Source organism: Candoia aspera, chromosome 6 (assembly GCF_035149785.1).
Source record: "Candoia aspera isolate rCanAsp1 chromosome 6, rCanAsp1.hap2, whole genome shotgun sequence".
Taxonomy (NCBI): domain Eukaryota; kingdom Metazoa; phylum Chordata; class Lepidosauria; order Squamata; family Boidae; genus Candoia; species Candoia aspera.
Genome location: NC_086158.1, coordinates 2,687,798 through 2,700,965, shown reverse-complemented (window position 1 = coordinate 2,700,965; position 13,168 = coordinate 2,687,798). Strand labels below are relative to the sequence as shown.

The following is a 13,168-nucleotide window of genomic DNA, read 5'->3' as shown; positions in this document are numbered from 1 at the left end:
GGCCACTTGACAATGGGTGGACTTCAGCTCCCAGAAGTCCCCAGCCAGCCATACTGGCTGGGGAGCTCTGGGAGTTGAAGTCTACCCATCACCAAGTGGCCGTGGTTGAGAAACACTGCTCTGGAGCCAGAACAGTTAAGGATGAATTTAAGCTGGCTCTGCTGTGGGTTGGAGGGGAGATGAAAACAATGTAAGGTTGATATGGCAGGAAAAAATGGGATTTATTGGGGCCTGTTTGTCCTGTAGTTAGGAGAACCAAAGGAACTAAACTTTTAATCCTCAGTTTCCTGAATCCTGCCATGAGTTTATCTATCTTTTAAAACAACATCTAATGGAAACATTTGTCGAGCAGTGCACGTATTTATGAAAATACAATGAGCAATAGCATTATGTCTGGGAAATCGAAAAACTGAAGACTAAAAGCTTAAGTTTGGAAAACATGCCCCAAGATTATATATAGATTTTAGCACCAAGTTGGAAACAATTCTCAAGTTCAGTGAACTGAAGCGGGCAGATTTGCAAAAATGGGGAACTGAGACAATCAGAATTGTGATTGTTGATAGTAAGGGGCTGAAAAATACCCAAAGATGGGAACTAATAATTTGGGCTGGATAGCATCGTAACCACTGTCTGTCCCCAAATGCATAGTTTTGCAGACTTCGTGTTTACAAGAAGTAGCTCAAGCTGCATGGCCATAGAACAGCTTTGTTTGCAAGGGCCATTTTTACTTTCTGATCATTCCAAACTATTTGTGGGTTGCCATCAAAGTAACCACTGAGATCCTCGCCCCCACAAGAAGACTTTGTGAGAAAAAGTCAACATTCCACCATCTCAATGGTGGCCACAAGGTCCTATGAAGTCAGAGGAACTGGGGCTGTTCAGCCTAAAGAAGTGAAGGTGGAGAGGAGACACAAGAACAGGCTTCTCCCACTGGAAGGACTGCCCCAGAGAAGAGGGCTTGAACTCATTCCCCACTGTGCCCAAGAGTAGGACAAGAACCAGCTGGCGGAAGCTTCACAGAAGGAGGTCCAAACGCCAAATAAGGACTTTCTTGACCAGGGTTTCTCAACCTTGGCAACTTGAAGATGTGTAGACTTCAACTCCCAGAATCCCCCAGGCAGCTATGCTGAGGGAACATCCTGCTTCCTGGAATCATGGGGGCTCCATCGCCGGAAAGTTTCAGTTCAGGTTGGACAGCCACTGGTCTGCAATGGTCTGCAATGGTCCTCGGAGCAGGGGGTTGGGCTAGAAGACCCCCAAGGTCCCTTCCCACCCACTGATTCTACGATTCCATAATTCATTTCAGCTAACAGCAGTTTTCAGCCCCACAGATGGAATCTTTGAATATGCATGTTTCATCAGATTTTCTCACCTAGAATAGTTAATTCTGCTGCCCAGCACCAGGGAGGTGTGAATCACACACAGTCAGAAGGAACCAGCAGGGGTAGAGATAATTAATCTGTCAAATTGGGGTGTGCTCTAACACTTCCTCCATGGCTCTGACACATTTTTAAATAACAAATCATTCGATCTGTATGTATTTCTTCAACCCACAGGCTCTGGCCTTGATGCTTGGAGAAGATCAGAGAAAGACTAAACAGATTATCAGAAAGGAGGAAAGGAGGCTGCATTGGAAAGACACACATAAAAACGGGTGGGGCTTTGATCCCATACTTGTGGCTGTCATTGTGACTTTTCTGACCCCCCCATACCGCTGTCTCTGTGTCAGTTATTTTGGAAAGCTAATCTTTGTTCAAAAAGTCAACCCTTCTTGTGTGACTAGATCACTATTGCCCAACTGATGAATGGTGTAAAACAGATGCATAACAAGATAAATTATAAATTCGATAGATACATATGTAAGTAAATAACAAAAACACTTCAGTTAAATTCAGACAGGCTTCCCACAGTGTTGCAGAAATACAAGGTGGAGACCCCACGTTCAAAGGCAGTATATCTGAGGAATGAGAGACAAAGCATGGGGCAGTGCAGGTAGATTTCTGGAAACAACGTAGTGGAACTAGGTTGAGCAACCTTTGGTCTTCTCCCCAAATCAAGCCAAGGTAATGCCCGAACTTGATCCAGTGCAGGGTTTCTCAACCTTAGCAACTTGAAGATGTGTGGACTTCAATTCCCAGAATTCCCCAGCCAGCATGGCTGGCTGGGGGATTCTGGGAGTTGAAGTCCACACATCTTCAAGCAGCTACGGTTGAGAAACACTGATATATATATAGGTTCCGTAACTGAAAGCAAAATTCCTTGCTGCAGTTCTTGTGTCCTCACTTCAGTCTTTCCCTTAATAAATCTTAAAGACCGAAGCTCAGAAAAAATGGGTGTTTTTCCCCAGTCCTTGGGATTCACGGAAGACGGGATTTTAAAATAGAATGAAACAAAATGCATGTGCAGAGTTAATTTAAAAGATGGCCGATCCTGTTCTCAGCACATAAAACCTCTTAATCTGGATCAGATCAAAGAGATGGCATTTTATTTTTTTTCTATTGACCCGTATGATGCCAGGCAAACAAACAAACAAACATTATATTTGTAACACGTATCCCCCAGTTCACGGTCCAACCACATTAAAAAAAAAAAAAAGATTACACCAAAATTGTGTGCAGTAATCTTAACAGCAACTGAAATTACCCAAAAGAAACAAAATCAATACACACCATGATAGATGGTCAGTCACAATAAAAAAATAACATTTATATACTTTTAAAACCTTAAACCTACTGACCATCTCAATTTCCTAATGAGATTCATGGCAAAGGACCTTCTCCACCATTCCCAGCATCGGCTCACCGCTGCTTCCACCCATCTGTCTGCTCACATTAAACTCGTCTGTTTTCAAATCATGCTTAAGTGCTTCCCAAGAATTTTGAAACTGCGCTCCCCTGCATTCCAGAAAAGCTTTTGCCTGACTTGTCAGATAGACTCTCTTTGGACATGGAGGCTCCACACAGCAGTTTGAGTCTGTTATCCCGTAGAGCAAGGCAACTTCAGTTATTTTTTTGAAGTCTCTCCCCCTCTCCCCTCATTGTGTCAATATTTAGCCAGGAAAGAAAATTCTACATTCTCATGCACATAACGGTTAATCATTGCAAATGTAGATTATGGCTAAGCATTCTGAAAAAGCGTTACTAAACTGCCAGAGAGCCCTACAAAAAAGGGGGGGCAGTATTTCACCTCTGTTTTCCCATATTCTCTGCAAAAAAACTACTGTAAAATTGGAAAGCCTTGTTACCATTTTACTCACTCGATGGACTTGGGAAGGCCTGGCTAAACCAGGGCAAATCTTGCAATTTAAACCTATTATCTCTCAAATGATGCTTTTAAAACACATTGTGATGCATGTCTGAAGTCCACGTCAGGCTATTTGGGGAATGAAAAGGGGTGACAAAGAGCAGTGCTCTGAATGTCTTTTCAATCCAGAAAGTACACATTAAATACCAGGATTTGCAGTGATGGTAATGTTTAAGCCTCTCTAAATCATCCTCAACTTACGGCCTTTGGTTAATGATTGGAAGTTACGACAGCCTTGGAACAGGGTGCTTTATGGCCTCTAAAGCACTTCCGAGCATCACAAAACATCGCACACCCCCCTCACAATCACACAATCGCATTTTGGGCGCTTGGCAACTGGCTCACATTTACGGCCGGTCGCAGCATCTTAAGGTCACGTGATCACATTTTGCAATGTTTTTTTACCGTTTTCGGGCAAAAAATGTCCATTGGGGAAGCTGGATTCACTTAACGACTGCCGTAAAAATGGTCGTTAAATCGGGTCTGAAACGGGATCATTCTATACACCACCCTGAGTGGTCATTAAAAGCAGGATATAAATCCAATAAATAAAATCCTGAAACGATACAGGCCCAAAAGGAGAGACGTGGATTTGCTCTTACCTTCACGTAGTCGTATTCGCAAAGGTAGGATGGCTCCAGGTCAAAATGCATGAAGTAGAGTCTCACGCGAAACCCACCCGGCACCGATATATTCCACGTCACTTCTGAATCGCTGGGGTAAGAGTCCGGAAAGCCGGGGGAGAGGATCTCTCCAAACGTGTCGCTCAACTGGATGGCGTCTGCTCCGAGCAGCTGCGTGGCACAAAGGCACCAAATCAGCAGGCACCTACGGAACGAGAACAGGGTGATGCCTGGGTGTCTTCCTGACTCCACACGCCTGCCAGCCCTGCAAGGTAGGCCAGCTCAGGGAACAAACACCCCGAGGATTACAAGAAGGTTACATTATTGTCACGGGTAGAATAACAGAATCTTGAAAGCCTGCCAAAGTTTTCATTTGCCCCCTCTTCTACCAAAGAGAGTCAAGGTGGTGTTATTCTGAGTCTCTTTCTCACACCTTCCCTTTTCCTACGACTAAGTTTGTCTGTTTGTTTGTTTATTAAATTTATCCCCTCTGGGCGGTTGTTGTTTCTCATCCTTAATGGCTCCTGCATTCCTTCATTAAGGTTATCCCCACCTCCTTCCACGCCAGTGTGTTTCAACTTCAGCAACTTTAAGATGTGTGGACTTCAACTCCCAGAATTCCCCACTGCTGGCTAGGGAACTCTGGGAGTTGAAGTCCACACAGCTTAAAGTCGCTGAGGTTGAGACACACTGTTCCGGAACATTCCCACCCCTCCCATGCAGATTTAAGGGGTCCAAGGGAGTTGCAGGCACTGTTTTAAGTACACAACGACACCATGGAATCCCATCCAGGATCTCTCTGTTCCGATTCCGTGTAAACATCTTGTGACAGCTTTGTCAGTTTGCACATGGCTATTCTCTCACAATGTTGTCAGTCTGGCAACGGGAATACTCCATTTTCAACAGTGCATCGAACTGTAAACTAACTGTAAACGAACTAAAACAGGGCACCAAACTGTAAACTAAGCTGTATCTACACAACATGCTAATCCAGGGGGAAAGAAGGAAAACAAGCCAAGATTAGCATTACAACTTGGTTTAGCAGGTTGGAAAATCAGGGGCAACTGGTGGGGGGGGGGGTGTCCAAAAAATCAAGGCTGCAACCTTGTGATTGGAGCTCACCCTCTTTTTACATGCTTATAAAAATGGGACAGGGCTTAGAGTCCTGCCATCTTGACTTTTTTGACCCCCTCCCCGAGGACACCCTTGCTGGAAATTCAGCTGCTGAGTTTTCAGCTATCTGGTTGCAACATGCTTTTGAACTGAGGTATGTGCAATTAGCAATGCTACTTTTTAAAATGTTCAGGTCTTCTGGGCCTATCATCTGTAAAACGGGCAGATATTCTGCAGGTATAGCAAAGTTGGTCACCCTCATTCCAAACTGAAATAAATATTAGAGGCTGCAGTTGACTCACAGCCTTGGAATCGCCTACCAAATGAGACTGTTGAACAGCGGGTCACGGTCGCCTCCTGCCCTTTCCCCCTTGCAACGCGAGAACAACAGTTCGGTGACACCAGAAAGCTTGCCCCTCTCCCTTGAAACTCTTCTGTGTAACGCCACGTCTTGCTACTTTTCAGCACGACCTTCCCGTTTCCAAACGCTCTGCTGGTCGGGCTAATTTCTAACACTGCAAAGGTTAAAAAAACGGGTTGCCGTTGCTGAAACAGAAGCAGTAAGTCAACGAACAGAGTCCTTTCGACGGTGAGGATGGCTCCCTTATTTTAGAAACTTGCAATCCCTTTGCAAAAGCCAGCTGCACTTTTCAATATCTAGTAGCTTCACCGAGATCCCAGAAGGAAACCAACAGAAGTTCCCGGTTCTTTTTTCTTTTCATTCCCAGCTCGGCATCCCTCCGGCCTGCAGCGTCCCCAGAGAACAGTCCTGGATGTGAGGCTTGATTTACAATTCCAAGGAGAAGGGTCTTTCCCCGAGGGAGACCCCCCTTCCCCCTCTACACGCTCTCAGCTCCTCCTGTTTGAACAGGCAGAGACCAGATTTTCAGGGTACCCAGAACATACATTTTAATTAAGACAGGCATCCCTGAATCTTGATGCCACCCACGCCTGGCAAGGAATCATCATCATCATCATCATCATCATCATCATCATCATCATCATCATCCTTCAGGGTGCATGCGAGATTAAAAAAAGGGGGGGATAAGCCTTGTGCATTGTCACTTGGGAACGAAAGCACCGTCAAGAAACTGCAAAACTGACAGGTGTCTTTATCCAACCTTTTTCCGCAGAAAAAACGAGGAACCTTTGGTCGTTCGTCCTGCAAGCGTGCTCTGTTCACAGGGATGCACCCTCGCCCAGCTCCCACGCTCACCCCCTCCCTCCGCCAGCCACTCACCTCATGCTTTTTCCCGGGGATCCCCCTATCTTCAGCGTGCTCCGACGCCTCCCGAGGCGGGGCGGGCTGCTAACCGGGGCGTGCGCGCTCGCAAACGTTCAGCCGGCTGCCGGATCTTTGTTCCCGGGCTTGGAGTGAGAAGGAGAGCGAGAGAAAGGGAGTGTGCGTGTGTCTGTGTGCGAGGGAGTGTGTCTGGGGTTCTAGCATTTCCCATGCTGGTCACGCCTCCCTCGCTCTGCACTCTCCCCTCCACACACGCACGCACACACACACAAACCTGCCAGCAGCAACACGCTCCCCCCACCCCACCCCACCCCACCCCCCGCGCGCTCCCGGCCAGGGATGAGCCTATCAGTCTCTGCAGCCTCTTTGCCCAGAAGTGTGAGTTCGGAATTTGCTTGTTGTCAGAAATGCACGCCCTGTGGCGGTTTGGCCAGATGGCTTAAAGAGAACGCTGCGGCGTTTGCTTCTCTGCTGGCGCAAGGCTGTCTGGCCCTGTAAAACGCTGGTCCTGGCACGCACCCCCCCCTCTTCTAGAGAGGACAGAAGAACAGATGCTGCCTTGAAGGGGGGTCTTTGCACAACGTGAGAGTTGGACTGGGCCAGGTAAAGCTGCGGCGATGGAGTGCGCCGAAGGGGTTCAACTCACAAGTGTTTGCCTTGGTTTGATGGCTTTAGGGGTGAACCCTGCGGTTTCAGTTAGTACATCTAGGTTAAATGTGCCATCTCAGGAAGGGATCTTTAAGAGCCGGAGGTTCCCTTCGCCCCGCAGGGGTCTACGGAGGGGAGCGCAGAGTGCGCAAAATACATTCCTGGCATGTCGGCCAGCCTCTTGTCAGCCGAACCTGTTTCAGGGATAAAGTTTGTAGGCCGGATCTGGTCCCCTGTGGATCGTAGGAAGGAAAAGATGTAAGAAGGGCCAGATGTTCTGCCCTACGGCCTACAATGTCCCAGCCGATGGCCAGGGGTGATGGAAGTTGAAAGATCGGATGGGCACCTGGTTGCAACTCGGATACTTCATCAGGGAGCGTTACCATGTTAAACATCTTGTCAGATCTTGTCATATCAGGCACTGTGCACAGTTGTTTTTGTAGTATCACTGGCCTCAGCCTCCAGGCCTGCTGTGAGTGTTTGGGGCACCTTGGAATCTGGCTTGGGTTAGGCCAGTGTTTTTCAGCCTGAGCAACTTTAAGATGTGTGGACTCCAACTCCCAGAATTCCCCAGCCAGCTTTAAGACGTGTGGACTCCAACTCCCAGAATTCCCCAGCCAGCTTTTAAGATGTGTAGACTCCAACTCCCAGAATCCCCCAGCCAGCTTAAGATGTGTAGACGCCAACTCCCAGAATCCCCCAGCCAGCTTTAAGTTGTGTGGTGGACTCCAACTCCCAGAATTCCCCAGCCAGCATGCTGGCTGGGGAATTCTGGGAATTGAAGTCCACACATCTTAAAGTTGTTCAAGCTGAGAAACTCTGGGTTAACCCGTTTCCCACCAAGAACCGCAGGTAAACAGAAATCTGGGGTGAAGTATGTGAAACTGGGAAAAAAAAACAATTACACAGATGGGCAAAATCCAACATTTTGCAAGCAACATAGCTTTTAAGGTGTTGGATCAGACCCAAGTTCAAGGAGACCCAAGTTCAAGGCTGCCTTCAGCCATGCAGACTCACTGTTGACTTTGGGCCAGTCCCATTCTCTCTCACTGCAACCCACCCTCCAGGGTGGTTGTTGCAGAAAAAGTAGAGGAAGAAAGGCAGTCCAAACCACCTTCAGCTCTTGAAAGGCGAGATCAAAGTCTAGATGAAAAAAATAAGAGAGGTGTTTCTCCAGGCTGGGGCGCCCCAAACTGTTCGGATTGCAAGACCCAGATTTTTCAGCTGACTGGGAATTTCATTTATTTATTTATTTTTCAAATTTTGTTACCGCCCATCTCCCCCAAGAGGGACTCTGGAAGGTTTACAATAAAAATTAAACCACAACAATAACATTAAAATCCAATAAATGAACAATTTACCAATATAAAATACAATGAATTGCAGGGCTAACACACGTGGTGGGGCACAATTTGGGGAATGGTGCACTAGAAGGTGGGTTCTGGCTGTATGTCGGCTTGTAAACACATCATGATTACGTTCCCCCAACATAAAGGTGAAGGTAAAGGTTTCCCCTGACATTAAGTCCAGTCGTGTCCGACTCTAGGGGGTGGTGCTCACCTCCATTTCAAAGCCGAAGAGCCGATGTTTGTCCGTAGACACTTCCGTGGTCATGTGGCCGGCATGACTACACGGAACGCTGTTACCTGCCCGCCGAAGCGGTACCTAGTAAAGACTCAGTGGCTGCATTTGGAAAAGGGCTAAATGTTTTCAGTCCTTCCCTCCCCTCCCCTCCCCTCCCCTCCCCTTCCTTTTTCCAGTGAATGGAATCAATCTTTCCATGGTTTTGCTTGCCACCACTTCTCCTCTGTTTATTCATTGCAAAGGGATCAAGTTATTACCAGAAGATCATAAATCTTCAGGGCTCTCTCTTTCCCCACGAAAGCCAAACCTGGGTCAGGCTGGCCCTGAAATGTCTAACTACTCAACAGTATTTGGTCTCATATTATATGACTGGAGTAAGCTCCAGGGATCTGGCTATATTTTATGATTTATTTGATGGATGCTTTGAGGGCAATGTCAGACGCTGGCATTTGTTGCAGTTTTGTAGAAAAAAGATACTAGTTTTGTATGCATGACATATTTAACTAGGTTAAGCAAAGAGCTAGCAATGGCCGATGGATCTGCATGACATGCTAACTGTAAATAGAATTAAATGTGGTTTTTCATTTTGGGAAGTGGCTTAGGATGTGGTGCAAACCTAACCTGCCTTGCTAGTTTCTGGTTCTGTGTATTGGACACATCCAGAAAACCAGGCACTCAGAAAGCAGTGAGATGATTACTAGATGCCTACAGGAGGTCTGTTAAAAAATGGGTTGTGCCAGACAAAACTTAATTGCTCTTTTGACAATGTGACTAGATTAGTAGATCAAGGGAATGCTGTGGATGTAGTTTACCTGGCCTTCAGTAAGGCATTTGATAAAGTTGATCATAGCCTCCTTCTTGATAAAATGGAGCTAAGTGGAATGGAAGGTCCCACTACCAGAGGGATTTGCACTTGGTTGGACAATGGCTGGTCCTTAATGGATCTATGTCTACAAGGAGGGAGGCATGCAGTGGAGAACTTCAGGGTTCTGTCCTAGGCCTGGTGGCCTTCAACACATTCATCAATGACTTCAGGAAGGGGATAGAAAGGAAGTTTAGCACATTTTCAGACAACACCAAGGTGCGGGGGATTGCTAACACCCCAGAAGATCGGCTCAAGGTTCAAAGGGGCCTGGGTAGATTTGGATTCGGGGCTCTAGCCAGCAATTGGAGGCCTCAAGGCCTGGACCAGGTGGTGGCACTGTCAAGGCCGCTCTGCAAGAAAGTTGCATAGCTAGAGTACTTTGATTCTCTCAGCCAGTGTTTGGGCAATCTTTCAAGTATGTGCTGATGGCAGTGCTATCTTTCCTCCTGGGGGGAACCAGGTGTTTGGGGATGACAACAGAGCTCAGCTGTCTCCAACTTTGTGACTTCCATATGTGGGGAGGCCTTCAGCCAGGCTGGCTGGGCACTCTGGGCAATGTGGTTTGAGCACATCTGGAAGAGGCTGTGCCGGGAAGGCCTCCAGAACCGGCAATTTTTCGCCACTTCTTCCAACTTAAGGCCACAGCAGTTTTGCGAGGGATCTTGCCAATGGCACTGATGATGATACGTCATAAAGGCACAACCCCTAAATCTGAGATCATAACTGCCAAAGAAGATTGCTTGCGTGAAAAATGTTCCAGGATCCTAGTCTCAATGCATCCAGGACGATGCTCCCATTTGTAAAGATTAAAAGATTTGAGAACAAGGCAAGTGCTGTGTGCAAACCCCTCTCTCTTTTAACTTAGTGGCAATGAGATGCTCACTGCCCCTGGAGCAGTGTTTCTCAACCTTGGCAACTTTAAGATGTGTGGACTTCAACTCTCAGAGTTCCAGGGGAACTCTGGGAGTTGAAGTCCACACATCTTAAAGTTGCCAAGGTTGAGAAAGGCTGGTTTAAAGGATGGGCTTGCTTTTGTAATATTGCTTGGCAAAGGCTGCCCTCTAGAGGCCAAATGGATAAAATTTATTTTTTGACTGTAGCAGAAAGAACGGAAGAAAGATTTCCACTCCATGGCAATGGCCTTGATTGATCCATAAAAGTTTCAGGTTTTAAGTTTAATTTGTTAAATATGTGAACCTAGAGGCCACTGCAACAACTGATGTTACGGAAATTTAATACGATGAAAACAAGGCCCTTTTATTTAGGACTGCCTGCTATCTAGTCTACGCCCTTGCATCTTGTAGAAAAGTGGGGGACTTAAAACTTTTCTAGATAACTGGACTGGTTCTTACCAATCTTCAAGTACAGATTATGAAAAAATCTCCTAACTTTAGATTTCAAAGGAGGAGTTGGTACTGAGAGTGAACTGATTGATTGAATAACTGATCATGTGTCATCAAGTAGATGATGACTCTTAGCGACCAGATAGATAGATTTTTCTCCCTGATGATCTATCCCTAGCCTGGTCTTTCAAGTCTTCCAATGGTGCCCCCATTACCACTGGAACCGAGTCCACCCCACTTGCTGCTGGTCCTCCTCTTCTTCTCTTTCCTTCCACCCTTCCCAGCATCAGAGCCTTCTCCAGGGAGCTGGGTCTTTGCATAGTGTGTCTGATGTAGGATAAACTGAGCCTGGTCATTTCTGCCTGGAGTGAGACCTCTGGGTTGATTTGTTCAATGATCCATCGGTTTGTGTCCTTGGCTGCCCAGGGTCTTCTCAGGAGTCTTCTCCGACACCAGAGTTCAAAGGCATCAGTGCTCTTCCTCTCCTGCCTCTTCAAAGTCCCACTTTGGCTTCCATGGAGTGTCACAGGGAAGACCACGGCTTGCCCAGTTCTGATCTTTGTAGGTACAGAGACATGAGCACCTGCATATCTACAGAGACATACGTCCCGGCATGTCTTTTCCAAGGCCTTCTGAGTGAATACGTATCCCACAATTCCTATACGGCAGATTTCCCAGTCCGGTTAACAAATCGAAGGGGTGCTTAGCCAGAAATGTGGACTCTTTATGAGCTTTCAAAAGCTAAGCGGGAATTTATAATAGAATCATACAATTGTAGAGTTGGAAAGGACCGTCAGGTTCAGCTACATACGGTGTGCAGGAAAATCAATGAAACCATCATGGAGAGCCAGTCTGGTCTAGTGGTTAAGGTGCTGGGCTAGAAACCAGGAGGCTGTGAGTTCCAGTTCCACCTTAGGCACAAAAGCCGGCTGGGTGCCCTTGGGCCAGTCACTCCCTCTCAGCCCAAGAGCCAATCAGGCGTGGTAGGAGAGTTCTAGCCCCGCCTTAGGCACCAAAGCCAGCTGGGTGACCTTGGGCCAGTCCCTCTCTCAGCCCAAGAGCCAATCAGGCGTGGTAGAAGAGTTCTAGACCCGCCTTAGGCACCAAAGCCAGCTGGGTGACCTTGGGCCAGTCCCTCTCTCAGCCCAAGAGCCAATCAGGCGTGGTAGGAGAGTTCTAGTCCCGCCTCAGGCACGAAAGCTGGCTGGGTGCCCTTGGGCCAGTCCCTCTCTCAGCCCAAGAGCCAATCAGGCATGGTAGGAGAGTTCTAGTCCCGCCTTAGGCACGAAAGCCAGCTGGGTGACCTGGGGCCAGTCTCAGCCCAAGAGCCAATCAGGCGTGGTAGGAGAGTTCTAGTCCCGCCTCAGGCACGAAAGCCGGCTGGGTGCCCTTGGGCCAGTCCCTCTCTCTCGGCCCAACTCGGTGCAATGTAGACCAGCCTCCTCGTGGTGCACCCCGGGCAACGCGACTTGTCCTGGCTAAATAGCCTGCACATCTGGCTGCTGGACCTCACAAGGATCTCCCAGCAAGAAAAGCAGCATGAACACCCAACAGCTATGCCATATGATTTAAAAAAAAAAATGAAATCATCCATGACAGCCTCTTCTTAAAACCTTGTAGAGATGGAGAACCAACATCTCTGTCGGTTGATGGTTCCACTGTTGAACAGATCTTACCATCAGAAGTTTTCCCTTAAATTTAAGGGAAATCTAGATAGCTGCAATTTATACCCATTATTTCTGTCCATTTCTGTGGCCATGGAAAAGAGTTCTTGAATATCTTCTCTGTAGCTTGCACAGGGCTATCACATCTCCCCTTGGTCTTCTTTTCTTCAGACTGAACAGGCCCAGTTCCTTCATCTTGTGCCCAGCACATCCTCAAGTCCCTGTATTACTTTTGTCACCCTGGTCTGAACCTTCTGCAACCTGTCAACGTTTGTATGGAGAAGGTGCCAAGCCAACGCATCAGATTCCTGGGCTGGTCTCCCCAGGACCAATCAGAGGAACAACATTGCAGCTAAGCCCATTCAGCTCATAGAAAGTTTAACTCATACATTTAACTCATGCAAAACAAGTTCTTAAACTCCCTGAAGGAAAAAAAAATGTTCCAGTGCCACCAGCTTTTTGAGGTTACATTATTTTTTTATCACAAAGGTGGAAGTGTTTGACTTCTTCTGGGATGGTTTTTTTGACATCCTCATCTAGCCTGCAATATTGGGATTTCCTGGTGGCCTCCCTCCAAATGCTCACCAGCCCCCAACCCTGCTTAGCTTCCAAGCCTAGATGAGGGTTTTGGTATTTTTTAAAATCTGTTCAGCCCTATCCGATCCTCAGAGACTGCCTGGACAAGTCCCTGCAGTTTTCTTGGCAAGGCTTTTCAGAAGTGGTTGGCCATTGCCTCCTTCCTGGGGCTGAGAGAGGGTGACTGGCCCAAGGTCACCCAGCTG

The 13,168-nt window shown here is 47.2% G+C and overlaps 1 protein-coding gene across 5 annotated transcripts in view; it reads right to left on the bottom strand.

The window, feature by feature from the left end:
- Window positions 1-6,491, bottom strand: part of MASP1 (MBL associated serine protease 1) — a 62,470-nt gene extending 55,979 nt beyond the window's left edge. For 4 of the 5 annotated variants that reach the window (XR_010068161.1, XM_063306253.1, XM_063306254.1 and 1 more), the window contains exons 1-2: window positions 6,280-6,490; window positions 3,906-4,131 (exon numbers count right to left, since the gene is read on the bottom strand). Coding sequence is in view for 4 of the 5 variants with exons in the window: in XM_063306253.1 (XP_063162323.1) it covers window positions 3,906-4,131; window positions 6,280-6,284 (231 nt within the window). In the remaining variant the exon portion in view is untranslated. Of the gene's footprint in view, window positions 1-3,905; window positions 4,132-6,279 lie in introns of all 5 variants that reach the window. The other variant, XM_063306252.1, reaches the window with a different exon arrangement.
- Between the last annotated feature and the right edge of the window lie 6,677 nt (window positions 6,492-13,168).